Source organism: Pholis gunnellus, assembly GCF_910591455.1.
Source record: "Pholis gunnellus genome assembly, chromosome: 15".
NCBI classification, from domain to species: domain Eukaryota; kingdom Metazoa; phylum Chordata; class Actinopteri; order Perciformes; family Pholidae; genus Pholis; species Pholis gunnellus.
In genome coordinates, this window is record NC_136542.1 from 4885657 (window position 1) to 4904747 (window position 19091).

Below are 19091 nucleotides of genomic sequence, written 5' to 3' on the forward strand. Positions count from 1 at the left end.
CAGGCATCACAGATGTTACAGTTGACTCTGCTGAAGCAATGAATCTAGTTTGTAGCAAAGTTTTTATAACTCTTGTTGGTACTGAAGAGGGGAAAAGGCACACCCATGAAGCTCAAACACAGGATAGCACCTTATGTGTTCGCTAGACATGTACAGTACTTCCCAGGGAGACGATGCACTGGGAAATGTTTCTGGGCAACTTGAAGGGCAACAGTTCCCTCAAACTGACCTGATGTTTTGTAATGACAATCATGGTTCCCAGAGGATGAATCTTATCGACTTTTCTTAATCCCCTGACTTCTCTTCTGGTGCCACCAGCAGGTCAAAGTTCTCACTTATCCTGAGAAATATCTCAACAACTACTTGTTTGATCAGCTAAAAATGTTCTACCGACATTCATGGTCCACAGAGGACGAATCCTAATGACTTTGGTGATCCCCTGACTTTTCCTCTAGCGCCACCATGACGGTCACATTTGCAGTTTTGAGTGAAATGTCTCAACAACTGTTGGTTGGATTGCCATGACATTTCATACATACATTCATGTCCCCCGCAGGTTGCATTGTAATAACGTTTGGGATCATTTTAATTTACTTTCAATACTTTGATTCATGATGAAATACCTTTCAAACCTAAAGACACTAAGCACCTTAGTTGTACTTTGTGTGCAACGCAAATTGGCAAATATTAGCACACTAACATGCTAAACTAAAATGATGAACATAGTAAACATTATACTTGCAAAAAGTCATCAAGTAAGCGTTTCGGTCAAAGCACTGCTGTGCCAAATTACAGCATCACAGAGCTGCTTGCATGGCGAAATTGTTGTCAGTTGAGGAGGCTGTTGCCCAAATGTGACGCCACAACAACCCAGTACATCATCACCTTTCCTGTTGCTTTAGTGGGACACAAACTGGTCTGAGAACAAACTCCAAACTACATTTTTAAAGCGACAAAAAAAGATTTCTTTCCTTCTGTAATAACTATACATCAAGTAAAGGAACAATAATGAATTCTCTTTGAAAAAACTCTGAACATCAATAACTTATTTAGCTATACACCTCTTTGCAATAGATAATTTCAATAACAATATTACAAAACTACCAGGATTTAGTTACCTACAGTAAAAAAGCCAGAATGAAGCGAAGCTGCTTGAGCACCTTATTCAAAGAGCTTCACAGTCATCATCTTTAAACCATTTACAACACACTTCAACGCACAGAATCGCCCATTTTTATGATACATTACACCGAAATCCATCCCTCCTGTCTTTAGAGCTGCACCGCAGAGAAAGGCTGCATGTTTCTTTTTTTTTTTTTACAGACGATACAGAAGGATCACACGAGCTAAGCCACTAAGAAAAGCGTCTCATGTACACGGATGAGGATACGACGGTGACGCGGCTGAGAGTCGGACTATTGCTCTCGTCCAGGGACCATTGCAGCTGCTGACCAGTGCAGACCCATCTACCTCCACCTCACACACATTCACACAAACACGCAGGAGACGACCTCTCGTGATCCCTCTGGTGCTTTAAATGTGTGAGAATGTTCACGGTTTATGGCTGCAACAAACAGGATATTGTGTAGAAAAAGAATGAAGAATAAGATGTGTTGAGCTGTATGTCGATGGTCGGATGGGGAAATCTTTCTCTAACTCAACTCATTGACAAAACAAACTCCTTTCTTTAAAGGAATAGTTAAATAGTTTTGGAAATATGCTTATTTTCTTTCTTGCTGAGAGTTACGGCTGTATGCTAAATATGAAGCTACAGTTAGCTTAGCTTAGCTAAATGACTGGAAACAGACTGAAACAGCTAGCCTGGCTCTCTCCAAAGCTAATACAATCCATCTACCAGCATCTCTATGTTCACAAATTAACACATTACATCTCGTTTGTTTGAAATCTAAATGTAAAAACAAGACGTTGTGGTTTTATGGGCTATTATGTGACTATTGTTTGTGCCCTCAAAACCACAACATGTCGTTTTTACACTTCTGTTTTTGTACAAATGAAACAAAGAGATATAATGGTTTCAGAGAAGTGTTGGTTGACATGTTTTTGAACTTTTGATAAAGCCAGGCTAACTGTTTCCCCCTGTTTCCAGTCTTTATGCTCAGCTAGCTGACTAACGGTTGCTTCACATTTAGCTTACAAACACCAGAGTGTGTGGGTGTCAATCTTCTCATCTAACTCTGGGCTAGAAAGCAAATTACTGTAATTTCCGAAAAGTCAAACTGTAGCTTTAAGCAGATATTATCACTGCACATAATTCCAGGTCTATGAGTGTGAGATTATTTTTCAACAGGATTTTCCCTCCTCCAATTATCCGTAACAGGTCAAAAATACAAGGTACAGATCGCAAAGCAGGGACCCATTTTTGTCCTGCAGATGGTCCAAGTGTCCAAGGTTTCGGCATGATAAAGGCATGGCTCAGCACTGGATGGGGCCTCTTACAGAGAGTCATGGGGTCAGTCGGTCAGGGGGACAAGAGGAGGTGGGGAGAGGAGGTGAAGGTTGGATCATAGTTATTGACTGTGCAGGATGAACCCTGGGAAATGCTGGAGAGGTTTCCCCCAGCCGGTGTGTGAGTCTTTAGCACACAGAGTCAGTGGGATCTGCCTCCCCGGTGGTGTAGAAATCAGGGATGGGTAGACCAGTGTGCAGCGTGATCTGCAGAAAATCACAATGACGTACACACATAATGGGTTAATGAATATGGGTTAAAGAGGTTTGATTTATTTTTCTGCCCACAGGTGGAGCTGTTGAACTATTTCCTCAGTGAGTTAAATGTTTTTGCCTGGGAGGCACTCTGCTCTGTACGCCCAGAGACAGCATTAACAATTAGAAAACTAGCTGAGAGCAATGAGAAATTCAAAGCTACTAACTGTTATTAAATCTTTGAAGCTTCCTCTTTCAAGGTTTAATCTTCCGAGCCCATATTTGTATAGCTCGGAGAAGAAGTTTTCATGAATAATAGCTGTACTCATTTGGTATTTTGTTGATCTACAAGTAAAAACCTTGGAGCGAAGACAGATGTGTTTCATTCCTACGAAAACCAAAGAGTAAAAAAGACAATTTGCTGTGTTGTGCAGGACTCTCTCTTGGCTGCGACCAGTAACTTCCTGCAGTCTCCGCTGGTTGCCTGCTAACTGGTCCTGGCCAAGAGATAGGTGGCTGTTTTTTTCACTCCAGTTTGTCTCTTTGGACAGAGTCTTAATGCTAAGCTAAGCTAACTAACACAGACATGAGAGTGGTATCAATCTTTATAAGGAAACTATTCCTTTAAAGCTATTTGAGGGAAAACAAAAGCAGAAATCGGTGTGTTATGGAATTAATTTCTCAATCTTCCAATTCAGAAATGGACGTAGTTGAAATTAAAGGTGAAGCCGCAGTTCATATACAATATCATTCTGTACCTGGACATTTCGGTTGAGGCTGATAGCGGGGTAATAGACGCCCTCCAAGGCTTCAAAAGCCACCGGACCCTGCTGCTCATCATTAATGAGGAAGATGAGGATCCCGCGTGTGAAGTCGAGTAGAATCCCTATTGTTGCTCCTTTGCCGATGCCGCCGTCCGTCCTGCACGACCACACAGAGAGAAACTAACTGGAGATATGACGGATAATCTAGTGTTTCTAAAGTCACATCCTGCTCAATATTTGTCCTCCCGTCCTGTAACTGTAATGTGTTAGCAGTGCTGGAAAATACATTCACTCAAATACGGTGCTTGTAATTCTTGGCATTTCAGAAACGACATTTTTTCTTTTTATTCCTCTTCATTCAACTACTTTTCAGATTAAGACTTAAAAATATATATAAAAATGTCTGAAATACTAAAACATTGTTAAAGATTAAACCAATGATTCACAATCTTTTTGGGTCGTGACCCGTTACAAAGAAGCCGTGTCATGTGTCAGATGTATGAGTTGTTAAGCAAAGAGACATTTACCCTCCAAACTTCTCAGATGATTTAATTTAAATATCTGTGTTGGAGTGTAAAACTGTCCATGTTTCACTTAAAAGCAAAGGTTAGAGAAAAGTCAAATTTTGGGAGCAGAACTTTTCTTCTTTTTTCTTCTACCCTATTAATCCTGTTACGATTCCTCAGATGTATCAAGTGATCCTTTGGAGGGGGCCCGACCCCTATGTTATATATATATATATATCAAATAGCTAAAATGCTAATTGAATTGTTGTAGCCTATTGGTTCTTTTACTGTTTGTGTTTTTATTGATACTTTTTGAATACATTCTTAGTTTGAGTCAGTTCACCCAAAATACAAAAAGAGAAACATCGTCGAGTTTATTCTTGACAATTGAAATAATCAAAATCTTAAGCTCTCTAGCTGTTTCTGGAGCTTTCAGCTGCATCTAATGGTCTTTATTAGTGGATAACAAACACAAATCAATTGACATTCATGTATGTATTCAGTTGAATGCAGGACTTATATTTGCGATGGAGCATTCTTAAATTGTTGCATTGGTACTTTTAAGTTTCATAAAGGATCTGAATACTTATTTCATCACTGTGAAGTTTTGTATGCCTCTCAAAAGACGCCTCTAAACTCTGCGTTAGCGGTGAACATGGACACACTCTGTACCTGTTGGTGTGTGAGTTGTTGTGCATGAACCAGGAGCGGTTGTTGTCCACGTACATGGCCCAGGCCTTGTCGTCCTTCCCCAGCATCACGTCCTTCAGCACGTCGGCCCGAGCGACCCCGAAGGCCGGGTCCGGGTGGTTATCGTAGCGATCGACGGTCATTTCCCAGTAATGAACACCGCGGGAGAACGCAGAGTTACCCATGACCACCCTGTCGTCGTAGCTGTTGCAGGACACCGTCAGGTTGTCGTTGGAGAGGACGATGTCCTGGTGAGCGGAGACCGGGTCAAAGGTGAACCAAGCGACTGTTCACACACAAACACACACACACACACATGGGAAGAGTTACACACATTGTTGTTTAGCATCAGTGACGTCACTAACTGCAACACCTGATGATCATGACTTCACAAAGGTGACATGAATCTAGAGGCTGGGGGTTAGATGAGGTGAGGTTACTCTGTAAAAGGGTCATGAAAGGAGTAATAACTAGATGAAAGAAGAAAGAAGGAGAAGAAGATTCACTATCACTATTATGATTAATAATTCTTAGCATCATACTCTATAACTTAACTTATAACTTAGTCCTACAATCTTAATACTATTTATTATAAAATCAAACCTGTGTCAGACAGTCTGCAAATGATAATTGGCATTTGTTTTCAACCGGCTTGGAACACCACACGGGTGAGGTTTATGACATCTAGGTAATAAGTCAATCGTTAAAGAATTGACTTTGAAATACCTCTGTTAATAATTCCTTGGTTTCGCTCTTATCATAAAGGATCAGTTCACCCAAAATACAAAAGAAACATTGTAAAATACTCCTTGGAGGTAGATGTTTGAGATAAAATAAGAAATCTTAACTCTTACTCCTAAAGTCTTTATGAGTGCAGTGGTCGGTTATAATGGATCTGCATTCACCAGCTACAGAGTCAATTTAATCTAGATTATTTTATAAACATGCACTTTTTTCAAAACAGGATTAAGGTCTAACTGAACATACATGTCCTGTTACTGAACACCTAATACTAAGTTATTGGTTGATGCAATTTGCTATTTTGTTTTAAGTCTGTTACTTGTCTCTCTTATGTGAAATTATTATGTTGTTTTTTACTTTTTTTGCTGTTGTTTTTTCTGTTATTTGTGATTTTATGATAAACTTTTATGCTGCCGTCTTGGCCGGGACTCCTTTTGAAAATAGAATTTAAAACTCAATCATCAATAAATGAAGGTTAAATTGAAACAATAAAAAATAAAAACCTGGAAACTCAACTCAAATAACTCAGCTTGGTTCTGCTCAAGGTTTCTTACAATTAAAGGAGAGTTTTTCCGTTGTGCTTGCTCATGAGGGAATGTTGGGTCTCTGTAAATTAAAGAGTACGGTCTGAACCTGCTTTAGATGAAAAGTATCATGAGATAACGTCTGTTATGATTTATAGCTCAATGAAACTGACTTGACTTGAATGATAATACTGTTCTATGTCTACTGAGAGTGCTGATTGTTCACCACATAACCTTTATAGGATGATGATATAATAATGAAATATAATGTGTTGCGCTGCCCCCAAGTGGCAAATAACCCCCCCAAAAAAACATTTAATACCGCTTTAATTTATGCACCACAAACAAAATTCACTTGATGTTCATTATACGTTTTGTAATTTGGGTGAGCTAACCCTAAAACTTCCTGTGAGCTCTTGCAACACATCACACTGCCAGCCGGCGAAATCAAAGTCGAATAACGTTGCAAACTGTTTGACTGAGGGTTTTTTAAAAGCTCTATACTCTACACAGAGAAATATGAGTCTAACAGATGAGATGTTTGTGCTCTATATATATGGGCTCCACAGGACTTGCTTGTCCACCACCGTTCACTGGTTTCACTATGTGCAGTAAAGTTTCATTACACAGCTTTATTTCCCAAAGGAAATAAAACAAAGACATTTATTAGAAGCCTGTATTGAACGTTTAATAAGTGCAGCCCACAGAGCAGCAAACTGCCCACCTGCTGGTTTGAGAGTGAAGCACTGAACTGATGACACAGGCAATGGCAACGAGGGGGATTAGAGTGGAAACAGTCGCCCATACCTGTGCCTATAGACTGAATATCACATGGAGGGAGTCCAGCTGAAATGTGAAATGAAGGGGAGGAGGAAGAGGAAGAGGGGAGAAAGAAAAGAGGGGAGGAGGAGAGGGGAGGAGGAGAGGGTAGCGAAGCAGCGAAGCAGACAGTGTAGAGCGGGTCGGGGAGGGATGGAGGAGAGGGTAAAAAGCAGGTTTGTTTAGGGAAGCTGGTTCAACTCAGCGGCCATAACGCCACAGAAGAGATCCTCAAAACAGAAGTTCCTAGAAACAGATCAGGGTAGAAAATAACAAGCGTGGTGACAAAGATGATGGAGGAACTTCCTTCGCTCCATGCAGGAAATAAAACAGGAAAATCAAAAGCACAGCACAGTCCGGTCCGGGTGAAGGACGTCAGATCTCTGCAAAAACACGGAGCGGTTAGATCTCTTTGTGCAGAACCCCCAACAGCTGCTGAGTGCTGTGTCCTGCAGGTAGGGAGGCTGTCTGGGCCTTTCGGGTCCACTTATGGATGACAAGCGTCCCTGTGTGCAGAGCAGCATTTAACTAATGGGAAAGCGAGCGCATGAGTGGATTATACACAAAGCAGCTGCTACGGGATGCACCTGGTTTACAAGCTCGAACACACCCTCAAACAGAATTCACTTCCTGCTGCTGCTTTTGGGTTAAAACCTTGCGTTGACATTTTTTGAGGCTTTTGCTGTTATTATTTTTGTGTTACATGAGAGATAAAAGAGGAGGAGGAAGTTTGATGTTAAAAAGTCAAACTGCATCTAGTTTTAAATCTGAAGTAAGAAATTGCAGAAGAAGGGAGCAAGTAAGGTCTCCGTTCCTTTACATTTTTAAAAAAGTTGTCTTTCTGAAGATGCAAGGTTTTGTTCTGGCAGCAACTATTTATTATTCTTAAGATCTTTATGAGCTCAGTCAAGATGTATTGCTGTGGATGAGCGCTTCACTCCCAAAAGAAGAAGGCAACTGAACTTTTTCTCAAGTCTGTGATCTCATGAAGTGACAATAAGCTATATTATTAACCGTTATTAGCCCTCCTGATAACATACCTGCCAGCTGTTTGCTAGAACACAACATCATGGCAAATCAGATTGGATTCATCATGATAGAAATATAACCAAGAAACCTTTTGAGGATCTGATCATGCAAAAGCAAAACAAAAGAGTTGAAACTACCTGGGAAACACATGGATACAGTAGCAAACATGTGGCAGGCATTTGGAGAAGCAAAAGTGCTGGAAAATAAGAAACAATCATTGATAACTTGTGACAAACTCATTTTAGAGTCGGCAGCAGAGATGTAGAGTCACGTTCGTCTCTTATGAACAAGAACAAGATTAAGGACTGGGGTTAAACAAACACAAGACTCTCACCCAGGAGACCAGTGTTCATGTCCTGTGTGACACAAAGAGTTGTCACAGATTACTTTAATTTACATCAATAACTTTTGTTTTTTTTCAATTTACGATGTTAATCACATGCTGCTTTAATCCGGGAGAAAATATGCTTCCCACGAAACGTAACTCAGAGTAACTTTATTTGTACAGGAATGTGATTTCATAGGTGAGAGGGTTGGATATTTACAAGTTAAAACAAAAAGATAATGACATATAAGCCAACTAATCTTGATAGAGATTCCTTAGATTTGTCATTTCAAAGAATTGTGACTAAGATAAATAGTAAGCGTGATCTTTTACAGTGCAAAGATAAGCGTGTCAGCACTCTCGGGAGGACAAACTATCTTATCGGCAGATATGTCGGCCGAGCTCCACTTCCGTCCTGCTGCTTCAATACGGCCTATAAAGTTTGCTTTATTAATAATACTGCCAGTGAAGAAGCACTAATAAATCTATTATATAAGCAACACAGACTTGAGTCTCCGCTCTTTCTGGATTCCAACTTCGTGGAAACTGACAATTTGAATCCCAATGCTGACTGAATGATCCAAGATCAGATGAATAAATGAATGAATTCTGTTTTGAGAGTGTATTTTCCTTAAAGACAAACGGTCATTAGCAGCAAAAGGAGGAGAAGATGCTTCACGTACTCTCAGAGGTCTGCATGATCAGTGTCTTGCTGTACTGGCCCAATCCACTGGCATTAAAGGCCTTCACTCTGGACTTGTATGTGCTGTTGAAGTGGAGCCCGTCCACTGTGCAGATGGTCTCCGTCCCCACGTACACTTCCTGTAAAGACACACAGCGCTTCCTGTTAAGCTGGCAGATACATCAAGTGCGTAACTATGACACAGAGGGTCCTGCTTCTTTTTCAACCCGCACAGCTCTGCCTCTGATGGAGCGTCCCGTTTGGATCTGTGGCGGTGAGTGAAATAAGCGAGAGTACGAGTTTGTACAACTGTGCGTGGGCGAGGCAGCCCACACCGGAGTATAAATAGACACGGGGACATACAACTCGCCAGGCTCAGTGTGGCGCTGCGTTGGCAAGCCTCAATGAGTCAGAGGAGAAATAGAAAACTTCCCTCGGACATTTGGAAGGTAAATAGTTGTTTGGCAAAATGTAGCTCCGGATAAAGGTATGAAATGATTTAAGTTAAAGAGATGCACAGGCTGGAAGACTGAAAAACACAACAGAACATATGTTGAGTTCCAAGATGTGCTCAGAGATGCTCTTTGTATATTTCTGCTGTAAATCTCAGGTTAGCAGTTAAAATGTCGGTCAAATGTCTCCAGAATGAACTTAACTGCCTTTATATTGCGCCTTTCTAGTTTTCCAAACAGCTTTACACTACATGCCAACATTCACCCAAACATTAAAAATGCCAATCAGGGAAATATAATGCTCTTTCTCACACTGATTTACAGGTTCAGTATCTTTACGTAGACATGCAGACATGACCTCCAATCTTCCAATTAGTGGACAACTGCTCAACCACATCAAGTCACTAGAAACTTCTGTCAAGAGTAGTATGTACAAGTCACATAATTCAATTAAATGATCCACTTTCTACCAGGAGTGGGGTTTGAACCCACGAGGACTACGTCCATTGGTTCTTAAGACCAACGCCTTAACCACTCGGCCATCCTGGTACATTTCTCATGATAGACATGTTGGTATCGATTGCGCACAATCAGCATTCAGCGGCTGCAGCTGGTGAATGCGTAGGCAGATTGGATGTAAACGATCACTCTCTAATGCAACAGTTGTGATTGAGACAGAGGGATGAAGGCTCCCACAAACAGACAGCTGGCTTCAGAGATGAGAGACTGAAGGTCAATGGCTGCTTTTTTTCTAAATTAAAACTCAGGATGCCTCTACGAACAGCTGCTGGACCATTCGCTTTAAACAGGAGAGTATCTAACGGATGCTCTGAGTCTAGAGGAGTGTTCTAGCATCTGTAGTCCCATTTCAGGCTCCTCACAAAGCACTAAAGTTGACATTTATTTACTGTTCTATAAAGTGTAAAAGTCAATAAGACGGATATTCAAACAGAACTGTGTACACCAAGAACCAAAAAAATCCATTATTTAAATTATTATCTTGTGTTTTGGCATCTTTAAGTGAAAGCATCTGGTTACTACTGTTGGATTTGTGTGCGTGTGTGTGTGTGTGTGTGTGTGTTTGTCCCCATTGAGCATTCAAATAAAATCAACCACTTTAATCATCTGCCACCAGCTGTTAACAGGAATGTGATGGACGTGTTTAGGAGCTTTGAGAAGATGGCAACAGTTTGGGAGAAGGCTGAGGTTGAAACACGGGGGCTCAATTAGGATTTCGGTGTGTTTCAGGGCTCTATTAACCCTTTAAACCCCAAGCCGTTATTCTGAGATTATCTAAACTACTTGGCAGGGAGTTTAACACCACTTTAAGAAAGTGGAACGATCTTCCATATTGAGTGTTATGAGAGGCAACAGGCCTGCTGTACTGTATGTAGGAACAGGTTTAGAGGTTGGACACAGATATCCTCTGCCATTGTACTGACGGTATTGTTCAGGGGGTTTAAGTTGCCATGATAACAAAGCGGCGGCCTCAATGTATAGAGAACTGGGGAGAGTCTTAGCTGGATGGATTACATGGTGAACCTCTGAGAGGGTATAAATACTGCTTTGATCCCAGATCACACTTCCTGTGGGATCATCCCAGCTGGCAGCTGCATTACGGATCCTTTCTCTTGGCGTTGTGTCATTCAATGCCTCCCTACAGTGCGTCACATGACCTGCTCTCATACCACTCCGAGCTGTGCGGTGCGAGAGAGCAATCGAGGGATTTCAGCGACAAAGCGCTGCTTTCACATTCCCCCTGGCTGGGCTGGTGTCCTCCCTGGCGCCAAATGAAGGCGTCTTTGTTGAGAAAGAGGCGGGCGGTGCTCTGTAAAGGTGAATTATGACTCTAACCGGTCCTGTTTTTCACTTTGTGTCTTGTAATCTAAATGTGAGTCCAACAAAGACCTCCCTTGTTGAGCTTTCACAAGTAACAAGTCTGTCGCCGAATAAAGTTGAGAGATAAATCCCAACTGGCGGAGACAAAAGAATACCTGCAGAGGGGAACCTACCCTGAAAAGCCCCATGTTTCCATCGTCCAGCTCCAGGATGTATCCGTCCACGACGATGGTGGAGAGCGGTGGCTGTTTCCATGACAGCGTGGCGCTGTTGTTCTGGGTGCAGCATTCCTCCAGCTGGAGCATGGGAGCAGCTGGGACTGAGGAGGGGAGAGACACACACACAATTACAGCCCAGCGAGATATGAAAGGACAGCCGCTCATGCACGAAAACATACACGCGTGATGTGACTCTGCTGTGCACGAAGACCTGTTCAATATTTATCATTTGTAAATTGAATTATGAATATATAAATCCAGAATCAAAAGCTTCCGAATCATAAATATAAACCCACCAAACGTCTTCTACTTTCTGAGTAATATATTTTAGCGGTGTCAGAGATATCATGCTGGGTAAAGTTTATCAGGTACCAAACACAAACACAAACACGTCAAAGCACACATCCAGCAGGTTCCCCAACTCAAACTGCTTCTGAATATATTCCATGTTTACTCGTAAAATAGTGATTTTAAAAGATAAAAAAGGCCGAACGCAAAACAAGCGGTCTTCAAATTGCTAATGCAAATTATTAGTGTAGAGAAATGCATTTTAGAAAGCTGCTGCATACTAACATATTATAGGTACAATAAGGTTTTATCATTCATTCTTTAACGATTCTCTTGGTAAAATGAGTACAGAACCTTTACTATGAACTAACTGTTCAGAACTACAAACACTGACGGTATATTATGGTGATTTGTCACAACAGGAATCAGTCTGACCAGAGAGAATCTCCTTCACAGCGTGCTAGGGGTTTACTGTCTTCAGTAGAGAAGACATTAGCCCTCATGAGGGCGTGAACTTGCCTCTTTGAGTTTAAAAAAGACGTAGCTGTGCCGGCTCTCCTTCAGCCCACTCTTGTATAAATCCCTCAGGTGTCTGTAGCCGTTATCTCCTCTCTTTTACCTTTCATCTGGACAAAGTCCAGCTGGTGGATCGTCTGCAGGAGGGGTCCGCTGTCCAGAGTGAGGTCAAAGTCGCTGTTCATCCTGGGGGTGAGGGTTCCCTTCCCCCACTGGCCCTCTGTCATGTGGACCCTCCGGATCAAAGCATCGGAGATCTGAGGACAAACAAATGAACTAACTGTTACTCATCAATAACAAAAACTGTATCTGGAACCAGACAACCCTTACAGATTTCACCAAAAAAAACGTTAACAGCAGATCTGCTGGAGATGTGAAAGAAGATATAAAGATGTCTGCAAGCAAGCAAAGAAAGTAAAGAAATCAAAGAAAGTGCATTCTCTTGAATTTCCCAGGAAACCTCCAAGGACATGATCATGAAATTATTAGGATACCTTGTTTAAAATAAACCTTTCTGACATAAACACCAAACTTGTATTTCCACTATAAATATTTTACCATAATGGGTGTAAAATGTTTTTGGCTCATTCTAAAAAGACAAAGTAAATAAGTCAAATGTTTCTCCGAAAAGGTCTCTCCACTCACGCCACCACCAAGCACATACATTGATATACTGTGATTCTGTGTTTGCTCATCAGATTCAGTCACAAAAACAAAACATGGAAGCCATAAAACTGTAAAAAAAGACGTTAAGTCAGTTTGATCCTAACGAGGTGAAATTGCTCAGCAAAGGCAGTGAAAACGTCTCCCGTCAACAAACAAACTGTAACTCAACGTCATCTATCGGTTCAGATTTGGTTTGTACTTATTTTTCACTTTGAAGTAAAGTCAGTTTTATCTAAAGGGATTGGGTCTGAGTCAAATTCACAGCTAGCAATTTACCAGTTTTGAGGAGGAATTTCTCTTTTTTTAACATACGTTTTCCTTAGAGACATGTCACCAGACATGTCACCACTACAAGTGGCAAAATGGGTGAAAACGCCGATTCGAAAGCGCAAAATTCAAATTAGATCACTTTACACCAAGTTTTCTGTGAGTTTGTTCCAGATATGTGGTGCATAAAAACCGAATGTTGCTTCCCCATGATTCGTTTTGAGGACCATCTGAGAGGTCTGGATGGTTCATATTGAAGCAGCAGATCAGACCCTCAACCAATCAGTGCTTTACAGAATAAACAGTAACATTTCAAAGTTAATTCAGAAGCCAGGCTTTCATCCAAAAACAGGACGTAAAAAAAGCTTAAGCTGTAGCTTCCAGCGGAATCAGAGACTTGTTGTGCGTCGTACCTGCAGGAAGCCACTGGGGTCATTCTCCTTGATGACCTCCAGACAGTACTCCATCAGCCCCGTGGTCTGACGCAGCTTCACCGTACAGTGGGAGATCTGATCCCGAACCACCTGGGAAAAAAAAAAGAGGATGAAAAAAAAGAAGAAGAAGAGAGGATTATAAGGGAGAAAAGAAGAAACACCCACGAGGAAATCAAGTTTTGCAAGTATAATACAACAACAACAACAACAAGCATACACGGAAGATAATCATATGTTAATCATCACCCTTTTCATGTAATCACTCTCGAGTGGAACATAAATAACATGCACAGAGAGGGTTTAATAAACTGTGCGAGTGCTGTGGAGTATAAATAGGGCAAAAAAAGAGAGGAAAGATTGGAGATGCAGAGAAATTACAGGGGAGCAAATATGCAGAAGGTGGCGGAAATGTTGATAAATGAGGGAAGAAGAGAGAGTAGAGGAGAAGAAAGATGGATACAGAGAGAGCTTAAGGCAAAACAAATATGACGACAATGGAGGGAAGAAGGACAGAGAAAGAAAGGAGGGAGGATGGAAGGAGGAGGCTGGAGAACACAGATTAAACGAGGCCGTTAACGGATGAAGAGAAGCAGCAGGAATACCAATAATGAGATTAGCAGCAGGATTGTCAAAAGTGATTGATTGAGTCATTTTTCCTTCTTGAGACTCGCACACAGATTGAGGGAGGAAGAGGAGGCCGACGGGACACCGGCGACTTGTTATTGACGTTAACGGAAGGAAAGTGACATTTTGTTTTCACGCGTTTGAACATCACCGGCCACATCAGAGACGAGACGAGACCGCCTGAGCAGCCACACGCTAAAAACATGCCGACGTTTTTTGAATTCTCTGCTGTCAGTCGTAGATTTCTCTGCCTCAGAAAACGCAGAGAAATCCGTCCTTTAATCGTTTTTTTTTATTGCAGCCCTCCCCCACATTCGTGATTTATCTTCCTACGACACGATCTGAATGAAAGGGAGCAGTTTTAAATCAATGAGAAAAAAAACACTCTTTATCACACACACACGCCAAGATATTCTATTGATTTGATGGGATATTTGATAAGACCGGGGAGATTCCCTCTCCCCTGCTGACACTACTGATGTCCACAGAGCCTCCTCGCAACGGTGGGAAATAAAACGGCGGTGCTGGACCAAAGGGTTGCTAGGTAACAGAAACTTCACTGTTGCTATCTGAGGGGCTGAGCGGAGAGGAAAATCCTTTCTGCAGACCGACGGCACATAAAGATGATTTACTGACGACTGCAGTCACGGCATCAATATGCAAGTATTGCAGCACTGAACATTCAACAAATAGCAAAGACTTTCATACAGTGATAGATTATTCAGTATCTTGTAAGACACATAAGGACATAAGAGAAGTATAGGTGGGCAATGTAGATACAACACAGTATATACTTTCTTATATTACAGTAGCGATATATATATTATGATTTATCATTTTTCTGTAAAGTCAATCAGGAAACCGATGTGAATGCCGTTTTTTGGCTGATTCACTGAAATAAGAACGTGACAAATCAAAGCACTTAATTGCGTTTGACACAAAAATCCCTTTAACCTAATATATCTATGAAGCAGTCCTGAATCAACCACAAATTAAAGCATATCTATCTCAACATTCAGCAACATTTGACAAATCTGTATTGTATTTGCAAATATAACATTGATTGTGGCCAAAATGGCAGCAATCATCTTGAGGCCACCAGTGCCACTAACACAGCGTGATGCATGTTTTATAACCATTTAACATTCAGTTTACTTTCAGTTCAAAAGCCCTTGTTTGGCTGCACAGCATGAGTTTGTAATGAGGTGTGATAATCACTTAGTTTTTTTCAGTTTATGGTGGAGGGCACCACATCATGTTTGACGTGCTTCGTTTAAAACCTCGGAGAACTGAAACCTTCTGTTCCCAGTTTGGTTTGTTTGAGCAGCCGAAAGAACTATTTTAACTGAACAAACTGAACGGAGACACTTGAAAATAAAGATTTTACTTCTGAACCACTAAAGACCTTCTCATCTCCTCTTCATCGGCTGTTTCCTCATGACCAAATAAAACAAATTGCAGGTCTGATTGGACTCTGAGAGGATTAAATATGAACTGCAGAAAGAATACTTTCAAGTAAATTAATATTTACAGAGCACAACTAATCATTTTCTAATTACTCCCCCTTTTAGTGCTGCAATCAATCAGAGGAGGACCGTGTTCAACCTCTCTTCCCATACGGTGAGGGGAGGAAATCTCATTCCGTCTCTGATGATTCGGTTTGTATTTCTCTGGCTGGGGGCAAAACCCTCGCTGCTGTGTCAAGCCTGGAACATCCTCACCCCTGCAGTGGCCTGGCGTGGATCCAGGAAGAGTTTCTCGCTGCCTGTTTAACAATCAGACTTTCTGTCACTCCTCCAAAACGCAGCTGGAATCACAATCTCTTAATTCATAGAGGTCAATACGTGTGGAGGGATTTTGCAGACAACTTTTATCAAATCTTGTCCTTTTCCCCGCTGCTTCCTTTCGACTCTCACTGCCTACTGAGCAGCTTCTCTCAGCGTTCCAGTCATCTTCTCCTGAAATCTAATGTTATTCAGCTTTGGAATAAGATATATAAAAAAAAAGCTGCCAGCGGCAACAACGCTGATCGGTGGATAATCAGTGTAAGGAAGATTCGTACACCTGAATCAAACACAAAAAGAAGGGACAGCAGCAGCATGAGGTGGGAGGAAACTAAGCACCCGGAGAGAGAGAAAAGATGTGGGAGTAATGAATTAAAAGGGGGAGAGAGAGAGGGTTGAGTGCAGGACAGTGGAAGTGGGCCACAGCTTCTGCAGAAGCAGAGATGAACGGAGCTAACGAGCGGAAACAAACTCTGTCCTCTGATGGCATATGTGGCTGTCATGGTAAGGTGATTAAACACGTCATCACAGTAGCTCCGTAGCGATGCCAGAACGATCCCAAAACAACAAGAAGGCAAAATAGTGCTGAAAACATGCTTTACTTTACAGATATTATTCATTATCCAAGGACTCAGGTGAGGAGTGTGTTCTTACTCATTAAAGCATGTTACTACTCTTGTTATAAACAGAGCTGCTAAAACATGACAATTGATTCTTGAATGGTACTTTTTCTATTTAAAACCTACCGTAATCATACATTTTTTGGGCCACCTGGGGGCAGTGGACACAACATTGACATACTATCAACATTTAAGTTGATATGGCAAACTTGTTAGCGAAACAGAGCAGTATAATCTTTAATTTAGAGTCTTGTTTCTGGCCAACCTGATGCATGTAAATCCAATATTTAATCTCCTTTTAGCTCAGTTTTTGGTCTCCACCAACTCCAGAGGGAAATATCTGACTCTTTAGCTGCTAAATGCTCCACTATGTTCACCAGCTAGTCTCTAACTGTGTCTGTTTACCTCTTGACGCTGAGCGGGTAGTGTACGGAGGTTTTTTTAAAGTTTTTTCCACTAAAAACGGTTATCTGCTGGGGCCGAAAACTCAACGGAGACTGAACCAAAACAGTAAAGTTGTGGGTCGTAAAATCTAAAAAGAGGTAATCAACTTCGTGCACCGGCCCTGACAACAACCAAACCTGGCAGGATATTTCAAAAAGGGGCCAATATTATCCAGTATCTAATCAGCGGCACATATTGTGCTGCGAGTTAGCAGGCCCTGCTGCCTCTTTGTGAAATAAATGAACTCCTATCTTTTTCTGTGTCAATTATTAGGCCACTGCGGCACATTTGGCCTTGTAAGAAGATACTGAGGCTGCAGTCACCTCACCTAACCTGTCCCTTTACAGCAGCAGCACAGGCTGGCTTACAGTCAGCCAGGACCCTGACATGAAATATATGAGACTTTGACATGGTGTGCATGAGGATCATTTGATGAAATGAAACTGACATGTGGCGACAGAAGGAGAGGAGAGTGAAGAGAAAGATGAGAAGGGAAATGGATGGAGGGCAAAAGAGGAGAGGGTGAAAGGAGGTCGAGGAAAGAGGGAACAGCAAGAGAGGAGAGGAGGAAGACCAAAAGAGAGACAAGAGGGATTGTGATGGGAAACATTAGATCAAACTGTTACAAGATGAAAGGAAGAAGAGCAAAGGGATTAAGATCACTTCCTGCTTTGCTTCCTGTATGTTACACGCCGCAGTGACGGTCAGAGGAAGTGACAAGGGCCACTTCCACAAACGCTCAGCTGTCAGCGAGGATCGAGGCGCTTCCCGCTCGGCATTAACGCGTCTCTTACTCAGACGGAGGCACAGAAAATGCAACAGAAAGATGAGCTTCACCTCGGAAATGTCAGATGTGTCAGGTTCATCACCGTCAATGATAGGTTCAATTAGTTGTTTTATCGTATCGTCTATAAAATGTCGTAAAATGGTTGTATAGTTTGACCAAAACTCCAAAACCCAAACACATTCAATTTACAATGATATAAAGTGAAGACAAGCAGCACATTTACATTGTAGAAGCTTGAACTAAAGAACGTTTTGCATTTTTAGCTCAATAACAAATTATTAGAGCTGAAACAATTAATCAATGTCAATAGACAAAAGAATCAGCAACTATTCAACTATTTAATTACACAGAAATCACCAGTATTTCCTGCTTTTATCTGTTTTGTATAGTTATAGTAGAGACAAAAAATACGACGATGAAGACGATGAAGACGATGAAGACGTTGAAGTCTAGTAAAACTGGGATGGACACTGTTTATCATTATGAAGACTAAATTATTAATTATTAATCAATGATGTAGGTGCAGCCTTAAAAAGTTTTCTGTGGATCAGCAAAAAGTACTTTATAGAAAGCACAAATACTGATGAATAATACCCGTACTGAATACAGCAGCATTCTTAATATTTCATGCTCATCCTCTCTGCTGAAGATCCCACGGCAGCCATAAAAACGGTTGTTCATGAGAGAATTAATTCCCGAGTTGATGCAGTCCAAACCGTTCCCCATGTTTGAGTGCTTGAAAGAGGAGGAATCCGGGTAGCAGGGATCCCCTGGAGAAACAGGGAGGTCAGCAAATCACTACAGTGGAAATAAAAATAGCCTCAATGCAGCTGTACTCATTAAACGACCCGCGTGTGCAGAGCACGAAGCATCCGGTGGCAAACGCAGAAGACGCTTAGTTTCTGATTCACTTTGTGTTTCTCTAATAAGCCCTCAGAAGAATTCCTCATCAGTTCACTGCTGACTCCCAGATGACAGACAGTGAAAGGGACTGACGGCAAAGGCTCGGTTCATATTTAATATATTCTCCACAATAAAACACTATACTGGTGGTTAGCTTAGCATAAAGACTGGAAACAGGGGGAAACAGCTATCCTGGCTCCGTCCAAAGGCAGCAAAATCTTCCTCCTAATATCTCTGAAGCTCTAATTAACATGTGTGTTTGTGTAAAAAAAACAAGAATGAATGAATCTTAGATGCCAGCTGTTTGTTTCCCTCTGCTCCCGGCCTTGATGCTTATAAGTTTCCTCATCTGCTGACTGATGCTCGGTAGAAACGTCAAACTATTTACTTATATCTTACTTTAAAGACTCTTAATGTTGGTGCATTCAACGTGCTTGTGGAAAGCTCAGACAACTGAGACGTCTGCTGCTGAATGACTTTAAAATGTCAAAATGTTTCCTCCGTGTTA

The 19091-nt window shown here is 41.5% G+C and overlaps 1 protein-coding gene across 7 annotated transcripts in view; it reads right to left on the reverse strand.

The window, feature by feature from the left end:
- Positions 1–2595: 2595 nt before the first annotated feature.
- Positions 2596–19091, reverse strand: part of trim9 (tripartite motif containing 9) — a gene marked incomplete at both ends in the record, with an annotated part of 32909 nt that continues 16413 nt past the window's right edge. For 2 of the 7 annotated variants that reach the window (XM_079175335.1, XM_079175333.1), the window contains 7 exons: positions 2596–2673; positions 3420–3582; positions 4604–4907; positions 8743–8881; positions 11206–11351; positions 12158–12311; positions 13401–13511. In XM_079175335.1, coding sequence (XP_079031461.1) covers positions 2596–2673; positions 3420–3582; positions 4604–4907; positions 8743–8881; positions 11206–11351; positions 12158–12311; positions 13401–13511 — 1095 coding nt within the window. Of the gene's footprint in view, positions 2674–3419; positions 3606–4525; positions 4908–6693; positions 6733–8742; positions 8882–11205; positions 11352–12157; positions 12312–13400; positions 13512–19091 lie in introns of all 7 variants that reach the window. The other 5 variants (XM_079175337.1, XM_079175336.1, XM_079175334.1 and 2 more) reach the window with 4 other exon arrangements.